General features: G+C 45.6%; 1 protein-coding gene across 16 annotated transcripts in view; it reads left to right on the plus strand.

Annotated features, from left to right (window-relative positions):
• PTK2 (protein tyrosine kinase 2) overlaps positions 1–18,929 on the plus strand; it is a 779,173-nt gene that overhangs the window by 252,199 nt on the left and 508,045 nt on the right. For all 16 annotated transcript variants that reach the window (XR_004538103.1, XM_033930844.1, XM_033930848.1 and 13 more), the window contains one exon: positions 2,670–2,747. Coding sequence is in view for 15 of the 16 variants with exons in the window: in XM_033930844.1 (XP_033786735.1) it covers positions 2,670–2,747 (78 nt within the window). In the remaining variant the exon portion in view is untranslated. The remainder of the gene's footprint in view (positions 1–2,669; positions 2,748–18,929) is intronic.

The raw sequence follows: 18,929 nt of genomic DNA on the forward strand, positions 1-18,929 counted from the left end.
TGGAGTTATGCATGTATCTGCTCTACACCCTATTCTACAACATGCATGCTTAAATTTCATAGCACTAACTACCATCAATTGGTCATGAAGATTTACAACAGGTTTTAGCATGTATAATTCCTTGTGGCCAAAATAATGCATCCGCGCTAAAATCTATTCTATATGGTCGAGTCACATTATTATGCCTACCGCCTACTTCTGACGTCAGGGACACACAGCCAATTAACGAATGCATATGTCGCGTGGGTATATAAGGTGGGATTATCTGCAAGTTGCCAATATAGCAACCGTGGCTGTTATCGTTGGGGGGGGGAGGGAAATACAATTTATCAGACACTGAAGAAGGCATGATCGGCCACCAGGTTAAGGGCGGCATCATTTCTGAAATGACGGAATTCATGAACTGTTCATGGGCTGCTGTGGTTAAAGTGCACTATGAGTGGAACCTTTCACGATCCAACGTGGTAACTGGGGGGGCAGCATGAGCCATTGAGGCAAGAAGTGAATTGTAGCTGCACTACTATGGGAGCAATTCACCATCAAAATGAATCACAGGGCTTCCAGTTGTGTCCAAAATGACTGCAGGCAGCTGGTGACCATACTCATGCTCACAAGATTTCATTGCAAAAAATGGCTGCAATTTGCACAGGAGTACTGACATCGGACTTGCACCAAGTGGCAGAGGGTTGCCTTCTCTGATGAGTCATGTTTTGAGCTCCATCAAACGGATAGATGTTAGCGTGTCGGACGTGAAACCGCCAAGAACAAACACCCAGCAACCGTTGTTGGATGTACACGAGCTGGCAGCGGCAGTGTTGTGGTCTGGGTAATGTTTTCTTGGTATGGTCTGGGTCCCTTGATATCTCTGAAAGGCACTCTCAACCAATATGGGTGTCTCTCCATCCTTGCTGATCAAGTTTACACCCATACATGTTGACGGTCTTCCTTATGGCCAATGGGATCGTTCAACAGGACAATACATGTCATACCATCAGAATTGTTCGCGAGTGGTTTTCAGTGCATGACCAAGACATGCAACTACTTCTCTGGCCTCCAAATTCCCTAGACCTTAACCCAATTGAGCACATTTGGAACCAACTCGATCAACATGTTCAACGATTGGATCCACACTGCATACCTGGCAGCAACTGTTGGACACACTGCAACCTGCATGTCCCCAGATACCTCTAACAACCACCCAACATCTTATTGAGTCACTCCCATGTCATTTGGCTGCCGTCTGTGCTGCCAGAGGCAGTTATTCAGGATATTTGCAAGTGGTCATAATAATGTGACTTGACCGTCATAATAATATGACTTGACTTGTATAAAGTGCTGAGTGACCTTTTATAGAATTAATGCTTAGTGCGAATCTTGACAGTGCCATTTACTGAATAGTTAAGATATGTAACTTGTATTTAAACCATACTAAAACTACCGTATTTTTCGCTCCATAAGATGCACTTTTTTCCATCCAAAAGTGGGTGGAAATGTCGGTGCATCTTATGAAGCAAAGGTACAATTTTGAACCCCCCGAATCTCTCCCCCTGCCGCCGCATCGTTTTAAACACCTACCCACTGCCGCTCCATTTTAAAACACTCTGCCGCCATACCTTTTAAAACGCCCGCCGTTGTCGCTGCCTCGACCGTAGCTGCACCTTTTAAAACAGCTACCTGCCCTCTGCTGCCTCCTCCTCCATCGTCGTTGCAGTCCCTGGTGATCCAGCGTGTACCCCTTCCTCACTAGTGGCGTACAGGTCAGGAACGTGGACGTCAGCAACAAGCTTTCCATGCTCCCGCTTGCGCCCGTGCAGTTTTCTAAATGGCTTTGTCAATTCTTGCGGGACTCGCGAAAACTGTCAAAGCCATTTAGAAAACTGCGCGGGCGCAAGCGGGAGTGCGGAAAGCTTGCTGCTGACGTCTGCGCTCCTGACCTGTGCGCCGCAAGCAAGGGAGGGATACACGCTGGACCACCAGGTATGGGGGGGTGATGATTTAAAAATACTGAGGGAGGGATGATCTAAAAATACTGGGGGGTTATCTAAAAGTACTGGGGGGATGATCTACTGGGGGAAAGATCTAAAAGAACTGGGGAGATTATCTAAAAGTATTGGGGGGTATCTAAAAGTACTGGGGGGAAGATCTAAAAGTACTGGGGGAATGATTGATCTAAAAATACTGGGGGGAAGATCTAAAAGTACTGGGGGTTGATTGATCTAAAAATACTGGGGGGATTATCTAAAAGTACTGGGGGATGATTGATTTAAAAATATTGGAGGTGATGATTTAAAAGTACAGGGGGATGATTTAAAAAGGTATGGGGGAAGCTGGGGGCTGGCTGGCTTGGGGCGGGCTGGCTGCCACTATGCATGTCTATCATTAGACGTGCCCACCTCTAGACAGGGCACACCATTTAGTTCAAAATTTTTTTTCTTGGTTTTTCCTCTTCTACAGGTGGGTACGTCTTATGGTGAGGTGCGTCTTATGGAGCAAAAAATACGGTACTTAGTTTTAACTTCTAGGAAATATGAAAAAATTAAAACAAATATAAATCGTTCCCATTTTTAGGGCTGGGAAGGCATTGTGTCTTATGTGAAATTAATCTTGCTTCATCCTATGCTTTCCATTTATTTTATCCCTTTTCCTCTCATCTTTTTACATCTATAAAGTCAAGCTGGATTATTTCCGTGGAGCTAGCAATTGGGCCTGAAGAAGGAATTAGCTACCTTACTGACAAAGGCTCTAATGTAAGTATTGCCTTCTTATTTTTCCCTTGTTGTTGTGATAATGCCAGAATGTACATATATATAATATGAGGATTCTTTTTTTTATAATTTTCAAAATAACTTTCAAGTATAATACACTTGTTCAGAAAGAGATTGAGCAAAGTAATTTCAATTTATACATCAATCTATAAAAAAGAAAGAAAACTAGACTATACGCTGAATCTATCTCAAGTCCTCAATTTTTAGATCCAAGATTTACATCAGAGTGATTCATAGTAACATAGTAGATGACAGCAGATAAAGACCTGAATGGTCCATCCAGTCTGCCCAACCTGATTCAATTTAAATTTTTAAATTTTTTCTTCTTAGCTATTTCTGGGCAAGAATCCAAAGCTTTACCCGGTACTGTGCTTGGGTTCCAACTGCCGAAATCTCTGTTAAGACTTACTCCAGCCCATCTACACCCTCCCAGCCATTGAAGCCCTCCCCTGCCCATCCTCCACCAAACGGCCATACACAGACACAGACCGTGCAAGTCTGCCCAGTAACTGGCCTAGTTCAATATTTAATATTATTTTCTGATTCTAAATCTTCTGTGTTCATCCCACGCTTCTTTGAACTCAGTCACAGTTTTACTCTCCACCACCTCTCTCGGGAGCGCATTCCAGGCATCCACTACCCTCTCCGTAAAGTAGAATTTCCTAACATTGCCCCTGAATCTACCACCCCTCAACCTCAAATTATGTCCTCTGGTTTTACCATTTTCCTTTCTCTGGAAAAGATTTTGTTCTACGTTAATACCCTTCAAGTATTTGAACGTCTGAATCATATCTCCCCTGTCTCTCCTTTCCTCTAGGGTATACATATTTAGGGCTTCCAGTCTCTCCTCATACGTCTTCTGGTGCAAGCCTCCTATCATTTTCGTCGCCTTCCTCTGGACCGCCTCAAGTCTTCTTATGTCTTTCGCCAGACACAGTCTCCAAAACTGAACATACTACTCCACGTAGGGCCTCACCAATGACCTGTACAGGGGCATCAACACCTTCTTCCTTCTACTGACTACGCCTCTCTTTATACAGCCCAGCATCCTTCTGGCAGCAGCCACTGCCTTGTCACACTGTTTTTTCGCCTTTAGATCTTCGGACACTATCACCCCAAGGTCCCTCTCCCCGTCCGTGCATATCAGCTTCTCTCCTCCCAACATATACGGTTCCTTCCTATTATTAGTCCCCAAATTCATTACTCTGCATTTCTTTGCATTGAATTTTAGTTGCCAGGCATTAGACCATTCCTCTAACTTTTGCAGATCCTTTTTCATATTTTCCACTCCCTCTTCGGTGTCTACTCTGTTACAAATCTTGGTATCATCTGCAAAAAGGCACACTTTTCCTTCTAACCCTTCAGCAATGTCACTCACAAACATATTGAACAGGATTGGCCCCAGCACCAAACCCTGAGGGACTCCACTAGTCACCTTTCCTTCCTTCGAGCGACTTCCATTAACCACCCCCCTCTGGCGTCTGTCCGACAGCCAGTTTCTGACCCACTTTGGGTCCTAACTTCAGCCCTTCAAGTTTGTTCAACAGCCTCCTATGAGGAACTGTATCAAAGGCTTTGCTGAAATCCAAGTAAATTACATCTAGCATATGTCCTCAATCCAGCTCTCTGGTCACCCAATCAAAAAATTCAATCAGGTTCGTTTGGCACGATTTACCTTTTGTAAAGCCATGTTGCCTCGGATCCTGTAACCCATTAGATTCAAGGAAGTACACTATCCTTTCTTTCAGCAACACTTCCATTATTTTTCCAACAACTGAAGTGAGGCTCACCGGCCTGTAGTTTCCTGCTTCATCCCTGCTTCACCACTTTTATGAATAGGGACCACATCCGCTCTCCTCCAATCCCCAGGAATCACTCCCGTCTCCAGAGATTTGTTGAACAAGTCTTTAATAGGACTCGCCAGAACCTCTCTGAGCTCCCTTAGTATCCTGGGATGGATCCCGTCTGGTCCCATCGCTTTGTCCACCTTCAGTTTTTCAAGTTGCTCATAAACACCCTCCTCCGTTAACGGCGCAGAATCTACTCCATTTTCTCGTGTAACTTTGCCAGACAATCTGTGACGTGGGGGGGGGGGGTAGGCGGAGTTACCTCCCGCCTCTTCCCTTCTCCGTGTCCCGTCTGCCTCCCTCTCTACTTCCTCCGATCACTGTGCACCTCTGTCCGCTCCTCTTTACTGCTTTCTTCGCCTCTCCCTTTGCTTTTATTGGACTAATACATTTTTTAATTAGCTTTCAGAGGTCAAAACCTCTTTCCTTAGGTCAGTAAAGTATACTGCTGTTACAGTATCCTGTCCTGACCTGAGGAAGAATTTGGTCTCTGAAAGTTAATCAAAAATGTATAAAAATTAGTTCAATAAAAGGATCACTATTTCTATTTCTATACATTTATCAACACAGCTACAATACTACTTTATCCTAAAGCAAAAAAATCAATCATCCTCCCTGCCCTGCTCCATTCTGTCTCCCTTCTCCCCACTTCCATCATCTGCCCTGCCCCTTTCTTCCCACTTCCATCATCTGCCCTGCCCCCTTCGCTCTCTCCCTCCACCCCAGGCCAATCTCACCACTCACCTTTCACTTCGATTTTTTTTTCCAAACGGCGACAGCCCCTCCCCCCAAGCATCAATCGACAACACGAGCCCCCTCATCGACGGACCGATCGGCAACGGACCGCCCCTCCCATTGATAGAAAGTAAGATAAGCAAGGAACACAGGTAAAGGCAACCGCAACTGTAATTTTGCAAGCGGTGCTGCACACCCAAAGCTTCCCCTCTAATGCAGCTTCCTGTTTCTGCCTGGGTGCGTCAGAGGGAAGCTTTGGGCAAGCAGCATTACTTGCAAAATTACAGTTGCTTTTGCCTTTCTTACATGCATTGCTTGCTTATCTTACTTTGTCGATTTGGGGGGGGGCCTGTGTTGCCGATCGGTCAGTCGATGGGGGGGGGGGGGTCTGCGTTGCTGATCCGGGGGGGGGGGGGGGGGTCATCGCCGTTTGAAAAAAAAAATTTTCCGTTCATACCCTCCTTTAATCCGGCCTTGCCGCCACTTGAACTATAGCATCAGGTGACAGCCGGACAAAGCACAAAATATTAGGGCAGGAGTTGGATTTCCAGTGACTTGGACTTTCTGTAGTGTTGATCCCTATCGGTACCAGTGGCCATTGAATAGTGTCAGTGGCATATCTAGCTTCGAGTCTGTTTGATGCATGCCTTTCATCGATGCAATCGCAGTGGACATCGACTTAAAATAGCGTCAGTGGCATATCTAGATTCAAGTCTATTTGATGCATGCTTGTCAACACCATCATTCTTCGATGCAGGCTGTTATTTCTGAAGCGCATCGCCTATTGAGGCATTCATGCTTCGACACCTGCTGTACCTTCTGTACCAGCTAGCAGCATACGGTACCAGTGCCGCCTCTTCATAAATCGAGTTCAGTGTCGTAGGCATTTTCAACATCGAGTCTTTCAATGCATGCTTTTCATCGATGCAGGCTCTCGTCCTTGATGCAGGCTCTCATTTCTGAAGCGCATCGGCTACTGAGGCAACTACCCTATGACAACTGCTGCACTTTCTGTACCTACTAGCAGCATACGGTATTGGTGCCTCCTCTTCATACATCGAGACCTGAGTCATGGGAATTTTTAACATTGAGTCTCTCGATGCATGCCTTTAATTGACACTAGCATTCTTGATACAGGTTGTCAATTCTGGAGTGTGCTGCCTCTTGATGTCATATGGTACTAGTGCATCTTCTTCATTTTCTTCAACAGCTAAGGTGCATTGAGTTAACCTCGACAGCATTGTCGGTACCAGCACATGAGCCAACGGTACTTTTGCACTCCTAGGATTATCTGAAGGAGTTCTTCAGGACAAATATCGATGACCTTTTCAAATTGCATGCTACATCGAATCCTTCGGTACCAGCCCATGCTGAATATAGCATATATAAGCCATGGTTTCATTGAATCATCAAGATCTCAAGCATCATGATATGATTCGCCTTCCCCTTGATGTCATCGATCCAGTACTGAAGTTGCTGGCTGTCCTACTTGGCCTGCTCTTACTATCCGAAGCTACCTACAATCAGGCTTGGTTAGTGCCTGGATAGCAGACCACCTGACACAACTATACAAAATACTGTAGGCTAAGATGTCTCATGTTGGGGGGCAGTGGCAACATTAGAGCCACACTCTGCTTGGGTGAAGGTAATGGCAAACCACTCCTGTACCCAATGGTGAAACATTACAAGGTGGATTCCTCACTGTGCATGTTGCCATGAGTTGGTGGCCGAATCAGTGACTTTATCCATCTCTTATCTTTTCATTGAAAGAGTTCTTCTCGATGCTTCTCAACCCAAAAACTGAGATATTGACTATAGCTTCTGACCTGTCTTCACACATTTTACTGAAAGCACTGAGTGTAAGTCTACATTATGTGCCCCAGGATCCTCTGCAATCCCACCAAATCCCTGTCTTCCTTCCTTTTTCCTTCAGTACGTCAGGCACCTCAGGAAAGCTCTATCTCTCAATTGGACTGATATTGAACCTAAAGCACAGACCCTTGATCCCTTTGATTAAGATGAGCTTTGGATTGCAGCGCCTCTTTCTTCTATCTCTTGCTATTCTTTATCCCCTCTTGGCTAACAACGATTAGCTATGCTCTCTGATTTTAAAGGAAGCCTACAATCGTATTCCAATTCACCAGGCTTCCAGGAAATATCTCAGGTTTCAAGTGGCACATCACCACTATCAGTACAGAGTCCTACAATTTGGCCTGGCATTTTCTCTCAGAGTCTTCATGAAGTGTCTGGTTATGGTAACAGCAGCCTTGAGATCTCAGAGTCTAGATCAGTGGTTCCCAACCCTGTCCTGGAGGAACACCAGGCCAATTGGGTTTTTAGGCTAGCCCTAATGAATATGCATGAAGCAAATTTGCATGCCTATCACTTCCATCATATGCAAATCTCTCTCATGCATATTCATTAGGGCTAGCCTGAAAACCCGATTGGCCTGGTGTTCCTCCAGGACAGGGTTGGGAATCACTGGTCTAGATGACTGGCTCATCAAAGACCCTTCCTCTCAGGATGTTCTAGCGACAAATCCCACCATCTTGTTTCTCCAGAACGTGGGATTTGAGATCAACTTCTCCAAGTCACAGCTTCTTCCGTCTCAAAGGCTTCAATTTATAGGAGCACTTCTCGACACTACTCAAATGTGAGCATTCCTTTCTCAGGATCATCAGAACGGATTCATCAAGTGGACCAACTCCACTCTGTATCAGCCAGGTGAATGATGGTTCATCTGGGCCATATGGCATCTACGGTCCATACGACTCCTCTGGCGAGGCTCCATCTCAGATTGCCTCAATGGGCTCTAGCCTCACAGTGGTCCCATGCGAAAGATCCTCTCTCACAGCACATTTCTGTAACCTCATCTCTTCGACAGTTGCTGCAGTGGTGGATGATTTCATCCAGTCTCTCCAGAGGTCTGCTTTATCACATGCCTCCTTATCACAAAGTTTTGACCACAGATGTGTCAACCTACGCCTGGGGGGCACATCTGTATAGTCTCCAGACTCAAGGTCATTGATCCACCAGAGAGCAGAAGTTCCATATCAATCTTCTTGAACTCAGAGCGATTTATTATGCTTTCAAAACTTTCCAGCATCTCGTAGATAACCAAGTCCTCTTGCTTCGCATGGACAATCAAGTAGCAATGTATTATATAAACAAGCAAGGGGGCATAGGATCTCTCTTTCTTTGCCAGGAAGCTCAAAAGATTTGGCTTTGGGCAACTGCTCGAACCATCTACCTGAGAGCAGTCTACATTCAGGGGGAACAGAATTGCTTAGCGGACAAGCTCAGCAGAATTCTTCAACCTCTTGAATGGATGCTCAACTCTGCAGCTCTCCATCCCATCTTTGATCAATGGGGCACTCCTCAAGTAGACTTGTTTACATTACCCACAACAACAAGTTGCCCCAGTTCTGTTCCAGACTTTACTCACCTCACCACCTGGTGTGTGGGCGGGTTGGAATCAACCTCAAGTGTCATCTGTGGAGTCTGATCTCTAAAAACAATCCTCAGAGTTCAGTCTCAAACTAAGAGGCTAGAACCAGCCATAGGTCTCTTCTCAAGGAGCACTTTTCAGTTAGAGTGAGAGGATTCACACCCCCCACGAAATATAGCGCACTTGGCTTGACTTTAAGAGTTTTCTAGGCCTCTCTCCCACTTACTACTCCCCAAAGTCTCAAAAAGGTCCTAAATAGATCCAAAGAAGCCTTTTAGTCAACAACTCTCTCCTCAAGCAAATATATGAAAATTATATATGTAGTTCACAGGTTGCTGTTAATGCTGAGCCTCTACAACCTCTCCTTTAGAACCAGGCAGCTTATTGAGGGTTAAGCGCTAGGCCAGCATTTCTCCCCTCAAGGATTACCTGTAGTCTGATCTCTAAGAAAGTCCTCATTCCCCCTGACAATATGACTGTTTACTTCCACTCATAGTATCCATCACATGTTTTCAGCTGGACTTAGTTTCCAGCAGTAAGTGCTTTCCATGGTTTATCTGGTTTATATTGCTTCTGTACAAAATTTAATGCCTTGTACTGAGTCTACGATTCTTTTCCACTGGACTGCTGAACTTTCTGTTCTACCACCAACCTTTCCATCTTTTCTTATAGAGTTTCTCTTACTTTCATGTTATCTATGCAACAATGTGTTTCTTCTGGTTGCACGGTTACTCTATTTCTCTCTATTGCTTTGTGGCCACATTCTTTGTGTAGCCTGGCCTACCTCTCTTGCTTCTCAATAAAAACCTATGAAGCAACTCTAACTCACAGGCACATTGCCTCTGTCTGTTTTATACATTCGCCTTTAACTATGGTGTTCCTTCACTTTCAGTTGATATCTCTTAGTTCAGAGTAAACTAATAGTTTGATATCAAGTAATTAATTTATCAGGCTTGACTTTATTCTCTAGTTTATATTTTTCTATTCTCATTAAAAAAAAAAAAATAAATTGGGAGCAGAATAGAACTATCCTTTGATCATTCTACAGTTTACTTCTGTTAGTACACGCTTTTTCTTGCTGTACTTCGACACAATTTGCAACCAAACTATGGTAGTTTTCATTTATCTTATTTCTTCTTTTCATGAGGACAAAGTTATATATCCCTTAACATGATTCTCAAGTTTTTGAGCTCCCTACTTTTCTTCTTCCAGTAGAAGATGAGACCAGTTTTTGCAATAACTTTGCATATCCTTTTCTTTGTTTTCCTTCCATTCAGGATATCTCACATTTCCATTCCCGATTCACTATGGCTTTACTACACTTCTTTGCTGGTTTCCCTATTTTTACATATATTTCTTAAGAAGTGTTAATTCTAGCTATCCTTGCACTCTGGCTCTGGTCATTTTCAGGACATAACAGAGCTCTCTCACAGCCCTCAAAGGGAGCATCTCTGACATGTGGCTTTGCTCCCAGTCTACCAATATTTCTTTCTGTGGTACACATTAACGTTTTTCTCTCCTTACTACTGTGTTGTTTCCTAGTTTCCTTGAAACAATTTAACCAATGGGAAACGTGCTTTCATTTTGTTTGACAAAATTTCCTTTCACTCCCATCTATGCTTCCTGAGCCACACCTGGGTTTACCTGCTCTTTTTAGCCCGATTGTCTGTATATGTACATTTGCCAGTCTCTATTTATTCTTTTTGAATCTTTCTTGCGCCTTCTTCACCTGTGCTTAGATTCCCTTGCCACTATGCGGTTGTCTGTTATTTACAGCCTCCATTACTATAGTATTCCCTGGGTTCTTCCCTTTATCCTCTTCTTGAGGATAGGGTTCTTCAGTTTAGTCTATATTTATTTCCTTCCATTGCCTCCACCTACTCATATCAGACAGTATACCTGATTTTCTTGCGAGGCAACAAGCATTTGTTTCCTTAGAGGCCAACTCTCTCCCTCCATGCCTTTACTAAAGCTAGGGAGTCCCAATTGTGAGAATATTCTGCCTGCTTGTCTAAGGATAAAGCACAGTTACTTACTGTAACAGGTGTTATCTAGAGACAGCAGGCAAATATTCTCACAACCCGCCCACCTCCCCTAGTTGACTTCTTCACTTGAGCATAGAACTGGCGTCGGGCAGGAAGGCACTCGCGCATGCGCGGTGCAGGTAGTCTCAAAGCTTTATTAAAAGTTTAGTGACGGGGGGGCGTGGCTTGGAGCGCGCAAAATGGTCGCATAACCGCGGAGCTCCCTGAACCCAGACAACTAACTCATAGGAAAAGTTGTTTTGAATAGCGCACCCGCGTTACCAATCAATAAAATCAGCTTCGGAAATGGCAACAACAAGGCAGGGGAAGTCGGAGAAGCCGTGCACTTCCGGTGTTTCGGCAAAAAGATCGAAAGTTACTCCGGTGTCGCCTTCAAGTGTGCCGATCCCGCTGGAAACTGAGGAATACTCAGACAAAGCAGACATTATGGCAACTCTTATGTTCTTCCTTTTTCCCCGATTCTCCAAATCTATCAGCTGATTTTTCAAGCTTTCTACAGTCTGTCTGTCACTTTCACAGTTTTGTGTAACAGCTTCCAGCAGTTCGACTCTCTCTTCAATCGCAGACATCCTCTGCCTTTCAGTCTGAATCTCCTGCTTCAGACTTAGCACTTCCTCTTTGACCTCCGAAATCTTTCCAGCGTTGTCAGACAGCATTAATTTAATTTTAAATTTAAAATTTAAAATTAAATTAAAATTTAAAATTAAATTAATGCTGTCTGACAACGCTGGAAAGATTTCGGAGGTCAAAGAGGAAGTGCTAAGTCTGAAGCAGGAGATTCAGACTGAAAGGCAGAGGATGTCTGCGATTGAAGAGAGAGTCGAACTGCTGGAAGCTGTTACACAAAACTGTGAAAGTGACAGACAGACTGTAGAAAGCTTGAAAAATCAGCTGATAGATTTGGAGAATCGGGGAAAAAGGAAGAACATAAGAGTGCTTGGTCTGGCTGAACATCTTGAAGGGGGAGACACTATATAGTTTTTAGAGAACTTATTACCTAAACTGTTACAGTTAAACTCCAAGTGGCCGTTTGAAATAGAACGGGCACATAGAATCCCTTCAAAAAGACCAGTAAATCAGAATAGCCCCAGACCCTTGATTTTTAAAGTTCTAAGATACCAGCAAGCTTTAGAAATCTTGAAAGTAGCAAAAGCAAATAACAATTTAAATTATAAAGGGTCTAAATTGATGTTGGTCCCAGATTTTGCAAAACACACTGCAAACATAAGGAAGCAGTTTCTTATGCTGAGACAGCAGTTAAAAGACAAAGGTTACATGTATGGCTTGTACTATCCATCTACCATGAGAGTGTCTACTGGAAACAAGTCCTTGTATTTTCAAGACCCTGCAAAACTTAAAGAGTTTTTAATCACAAGAGGAACCGATGTCTACATGAAGGAAAATTGATTAAAGAAAAAGAGAACATGTAAAAGACTCATTTTGAAGAGAAGAGGGAGAAAAAAAGGGAAGAAAGAAAAAAAAAAAAAAGAGGAAGAAGATTGATATTGGACTAATTTATTTATAATGCTTTCAAGGATCTTTTGATTAAGTTTTTTAATATTTTGAATGTAATAATATATTCTTAATTTAATTTAATAATTTAATAAGAAATTAATTTATTTATGAGAATTATTATAAATATATATATTTACCCAACTACTAATTACTAATTAATATGAATAATAATATTTGATTAATATAAGGAGATAAATATAGGATACTGAATATTTCAAAAAGGGATTATTAATAAAATAGGAAATAATTTTATTAATAAATATGAAATTACATATTTTATTCAAATATTTATTTATATTGAATATATTATGAATGATTTTACATGAGAATGTTTACAATAAATTGGTTAGATGCTGGTATTAATATATATTATCTGTATGAATGAATATATTTAAATTAACTATGAATATTTAATATAGATGGAATTATAGCTAAATTTGAAATATGTTAAAATAATATTAAGATTGGACATATATTACTTTGAAGAGAGGATATGTTTATAATTTTTATGAATTAATTTAAATATGAGTCTTAATATAATTATATATTTACCTAGATACTAATTGATATGAAATACAAAATTATTAAATAAAGGGTTAAGTCTAGGGGATTGGGATTTTTAAAAAAGGGATAATTAAATGTGGAGATAAAGAATTTTAAGATACTAATTAATTTATTTGAATAATGTATTACGTTTAAGTAGATATTTATATTGAATTCATTATAGATAATAAGAATGTTAAAATGAAATTATCAATATTAATGTCCATAATTATTAATTGAATGATTGAGTATATATAGATATAAATAATTAAATAATTACATATGTGGGGGAAAAAGAATAGCTGAATTTTTGAGATATGTTAATTCAATATGGAGGGATATTAGTTGCCTGGGGGAGGGGTTTAGGGTCTGCTATACCAATGTGTGTTCCAGGTCAGACCATGATTATGGGGGGAAGGGGAGGGAGGGGGGTTCAGAGGTATAATATATTTAGGAGGAATGAAAATGGGAAAAATGTAAAATTTGAATTGTCTCTTTATAATTTTATTTTCTGGGGGGGAAGGGATGGGGGGAATGGGTGAAGGAAATATATCTAATAAATGTGCTGAGGTCTGGTCATGTTTATTATTATAGAAATATTTGCCAAAATTTAATTATAAAATAGATGGATATAAAAATTTATTCTATTAATGTCAATGGTTTAAATCATCCTATTAAGAGAAAGAAAGTACTAATGTTCCTTAAGAAGCAAAATGCGGACATATATTTTATTCAAGAGACGCACCTTTCTGAGATTGAATCTAAGAAGTTATCTGGGGGTTGGATTTCTAAATGTTTCTTTGCACCTGCAGTGGGGAAAAAAGCTGGGGTTGCTGTTTTGATAAATAGAAAGTGCAATGCTGATTTCAAATTAATAAATTATGATCCTTTAGGAAGATGGGTGCATATCAAAATGATTCTGGGAAATACAACCATGGATTTATTTAATTTATATGCTCCTAATTCGAATCAAATGGAGTTTTTCAAACAAGTTCAACAATTACTGTTACCACTGGCTGCTTCTAATTTAGTTGTAGCAGAGGATTTTGCTGTAATGGATCCGATTTTGGATAAGAGACCAAGTAGAATTATGAAATTGTTAGGTTTAGATAATTTGGTTCAATCTTGTAATTTAATTGATATATGGCGTATTCTTCATTTTAATGATCAGGAATTATCTTTTTGTTCTCAGGTCCACAAATCTTTCTCACGAATTGATTATATATGCGTGTCTAATAATATAGCGCAGCGTGTGATGAAGGCAGTTATTGATCCCATTGTAATTTCAGACCATGCTGGTGTGTGGATTGACTTTCAGAATAATGATATAGTACATTTTAATCCAATTTGGAGATTTGATAATGCTTTACTTGCGGATTCAAACTTTTTGGAAGATCTTAAATTAAAGATGAATGAATTTTTTCAAATTAATAATTCGGACAATATTAATGCTGAGATGTTGTGGGATGCGTTTAAAGCCACAATAAGAGGAAATATTATTTATCCCAGGACAAGCAGGCAGCATATTCTCACATGTGGGTGACGTCATCTACGGAGCCCCAGCGCGGACAGCTTTTCAAGCAAACTTGATTGAAGTTTCAAGTTTGCTACACTGCACCACGCATGTGCATGCCTTCTTGCCCATTAGAGGGCGCATCCCACCTCGTGGTCCTCAGTTCAGTTTTTTCCGCGGAGCCAGAAGCCCTGTGGAAATTGAGCTCTGCTCTTTTTTGCCTTCTGTCGCCGCGTCCGGTGAATTTTGATCGGTCGCTGTGCTGTCATTTGTTTGTTTTTGTTGTTTTGATTGTTCGTTTCAAAAAAAAAGTTTATTTCGTTCGGCTCCGGGGGCTCCCGTGAGCCGCGGCCCGCGACCGGCCTTGCTTTCGGCCGGGTCGGTTTTTCATGTCCCGTCCCTTGACGGGTTTCAAGAAGTGCACCCGGTGTGAGCGGTTACTTTCCATTACCGACCCACACCGGTGGTGCTTGCTCTGCTTGGGACCCGAGCATCCGACTGATTCTTGCGATCGGTGCTCCACCTTTCAGGCCAGAGCGCTCCGCTGACGCCGTGCCAGGATGGCGGAGCTCTTCGCGGTCGACTCCGCGCCGGGGAAGGCCTCGACGTCGGCCTCGGCTTCGGCCCCGGCCTTGACCTCGGCCTCAGGATCCTCGGCTTCGCCGCGTTCCTCGGCATCGAAGCCTACGCCTCTGACGAAACCTGCCTCGGGTAAGTCCTCTCTTCCATCCCCGACTCCAGGGTCGACGAAGAAGCCATCTTCGGGCTCCTCGACGGTGGGTGGGTCGTCCTCGGCCCCGCCAAGGACTATGGCCACTACTGCCCCGAGGGAATACTCGAGACCGAGGTCGCCCTCCAGGGAGCAGCCCCCGGCCTCGGACCTGCCTACCATGGTGGGGATCCCGGCGTTCCAAGACTTGCTCCGAGCATTGATTGCCTCGGAGCTGTCTGGGGCCCTCGAGCATTTGCAGCAGGCTTTGGCCTCTACAGCTTCGGCCTCGAGGGCCCAGACCTCGGTGGCTTCGGTCTCGACTCCCTTGGCCTCGGGTACCGGGACGGCACCGACCTCGGCCCCGATCTTACCCTCGACTTCGACCTCGGGGGCCCCGCCTGAGAGTAGCGTTAGGCCCCGTGACAAGGTGCGCAGGGTGAGGCGGATCTCCTCCTCCTCCTCTTCGAGGTCCTCCCGGGACTCCTCGCCCTCGGGTCGGCCTCGGGTGAGGCGTCGTCCGAGGAAACCTAAGCGTTCGCGAGGTTCTCCTCGACGACGTGGTCGCTCCTCGCCGCTCGGGGGCGAGGCATTGTGGGTCTCGGAGCTCCGCCTCGATAACCCGAGGCTGCTCCGTTCCCCAGCGAGAGGGGTTTCGCGTGACTCCTCGCCAAAGAGGAGGGGGCGTGCCTCGGTACCTCGGACACCTGGTACCTCTCCCAGGGGGTCTTCGGGGCGTAAACGTTCCCCGACCCCCTCGGGGCCATTGGATCTGGCCTCTTGGGAATCTGGGTCCGGTAGGGAACCACGCTATTCCCACGAGGCTTCCCCCTTCTGTTCGGCGGGGAGGTCGAGAACCCCCTCGCCGCCCGCCAGACCGTCCTCTTTTTCCAGTTTCGTACAGGACATGGCACGTGCTTTGGGTCTGGACCTCATGGCGGGATCTCAATACACCAAAGAGTTCCTCGAGGAGCAGGACCTTCCCACTCCCCCGAGGGAAACTCCCCGACTTCCCCTGAATAAGGTCCTTCATCAGACCTTCCTTAAGAACCTGACTTCGCCTCTTACGGTCACAGCGGTGCCGTCTAAGATGGAGTCCAAGTATAGGACTATTCCACCCAAGGGATTCGATAAGGCTCAACTCTCCCACCAGTCTTTGCTGGTTGAGTCGGCGCTGAAAAAGTCACAACTCCAGAGTTTCTGCGGCAGTCCCGCCCGGCAGGGAGGGTCGGACCCTGGACAAGTTTGGTCGTCGCCTCTATTCGAATTCCCTTATGGCAACCAGGGTGCTCAATTATGCCTTTACATTCTCATCCTATTTACGGGGCATGGTGAAGGACCTGCCTCAGTATCATGACGATCTACCAGATTCCCGTAGGGAAGGATTCGCCAGGTTTATGTCCAACCTGTCTCAATTGCGCCTGTACCTGTTTCACGCTGTGTACGACGCGTTTGAGCTGGTGTCGAGGGTGTCTGCATTCGCTGTAGCTATGCGCCGACTAGTGTGGCTACGCACCCTCGATATGGACCCAAACCTGCAGGAACGCCTAGCGGATTTACCTTGCGTGGGGTCCGAGTTATTTGATGAATCCCTAGAGGCGGCGACCAAACTGTTGTCGGAGCAGGAGCGCTCGTTGGCCTCGTTGGTCCGTCCGAAACCTAGGGCCACGCCGCAGAAACCCTTCCGGCCTCCTCCGAGGCGTTACCCTCAGAAGTCGACGCCGGCCTTTTCTAGGCCTCCGCCACGGCGTCCACCTCAACAGGGAAGAGGGGGACAAACGAAACCTCCGGCGCAGGCTGCGTCCAAGCCAGCGCCGTCCTTTTGACGTGCTATGTGGATGGGGCCAGCCCCCCTCTGCAATCGCGCCAGTCCCCCTTCCCATAGGGGGTCGACTCCGGTCCTTTTATGCGGCTTGGACCGAGATAACATCCGACGCTTGGGTGCTCCGGACCGTCTCCGAGGGCTACTCTCTCAATTTTTGGTCTGCGCCGCCGGAACAGTCACCGGGGGCTTGCCCATACAATCGGACCCAGCTCCCCATCCTCATGGCTGAGGCCAGGGCCTTGTTGAGGCTTCGAGCGGTGGAACCTGTACCCCCCCGATCAGCGGGGGCGGGGGTTTTACTCCCGTTACTTTTTGGTCCCAAAAAAGACCGGGGACTTGCGCCCCATTCTAGACCTCAGAAAGCTCAACAAGTTCCTGGTCCGGGAGAAGTTCCGGATGTTGTCACTTCCGGTATTGCATCCTCTCTTGGAGGAAGGGGACTGGATGTGCTCCCTAGACCTGAAGGAAGCGTATACCCATGTTCCGGTGCATCCCTCCTTCCGCAAATTCTTACGGTTCCAGGTGGGCGAGTTACACCTACAGTCCTCCCCTTCGGGAGTCCGGGTCCTCCCCTTCGGCCTGGCTTCGTCCCCTCGAGTCTTCACGAAGTGTATGGTGGTAGTCGCTGCAGCCCTGAGGTCTCGGGGGCTTCAGGTCTTCCCATACCTGGACGATTGGCTGATCAAGGCCCCAACCAGGGAGGGGGTTATCTCAGCGACCCGACAGTCTATCATCTTCCTTCAGCGACTGGGGTTCGAAGTGAACTTTCCCAAGTCACAGTTGTGCCCGACCCAATCACTTCAATTTATAGGCGCAGTGCTGGACACTGTTCGCCTTCGTTCGTTCCTCCCTCCTCCTCGGTTGGAGGCTTTGGTTCGGTTGAGCCGTCTGATTTCTCGGCTACCTGTTGTGTCGGCTCAGCGCATGATGATGCTTCTGGGCCACATGGCGTCTACGGTCCACGTCACTCCGTTCGCCAGACTGCACCTGAGAATTCCTCAGTGGACTCTGGCCTCTCAGTGGCGCCAGGATTGCGATCCTGTCTCTTGTCTCATAGCGGTGACTCCTTCTTTGAGACGATCGCTCCGTTGGTGGACCGTCTCTTCGAATCTTTCCGGGGGTTTGCTCTTTCTCGTCCCTCCACATCGCAAGGTTCTGACCACGGACTCCTCGGAGTACGCGTGGGGGGCCCACCTCGACGGTCTGCGGACCCAGGGCCTGTGGTCGGCGGAGGACCGACGCTGTCACATCAATGTGTTAGAGCTTCGTGCCATCTTTCTGGCGGCTCGCGCATTCTGCCACCTACTCCACGATCAGGTAGTCCTCGTGCGTACGGACAACCAGGTGGCCATGTATTATGTGAACAAGCAAGGTGGGACAGGCTCTTGGTCCCTTTGCTGGGAAACTCTACGCCTTTGGGAATCGGCGATCTCCCAGAACATCTTCCTACAGGCGGTCTATATCCAGGGAGAACGGAACTGCTTGGCAGACAAACTCAGTCGGCCTCTCCAGCCGCACGAGTGGTCACTCAACTCCAGAGTCCTGCGCGAGGTATTCGACCGCTGGGGGACTCCGCAGGTGGATCTGTTTGCCTCTCCGGAGACTCACAAACTACCCCTGTATTTTTCTCAGATGTACTCCCCGGACCGTCTAGAAGCAGATGCCTTTCTTCTCGACTGGGGAGGGAGGTTCCTTTATGCGTTTCCTCCTTTTCCCCTGATCTTGAGGACGTTGGTTCGTCTCAAATCATCCAGAGCAACTATGATTCTCATTGCGCCTCGGTGGCCTCGTCAACACTGGTTCTCCCTGCTTCTTCAACTCAGAGTCAGGGAGCCTCTGCTTCTGCCTGTGTTTCCCTCTCTGCTATCTCAGAGTCGGGGTTCGCTGTTGCATCCCAATCTTCAGTCGTTACACCTGACCGCTTGGTTCCTCTCCCCCTGACTTCGGTCCCGGTTTCTCAGTCGGTGAGAGAAGTGTTGGAAGC

Source organism: Geotrypetes seraphini, chromosome 2 (genome assembly GCF_902459505.1).
Source record: "Geotrypetes seraphini chromosome 2, aGeoSer1.1, whole genome shotgun sequence".
NCBI lineage: Eukaryota > Metazoa > Chordata > Amphibia > Gymnophiona > Dermophiidae > Geotrypetes > Geotrypetes seraphini.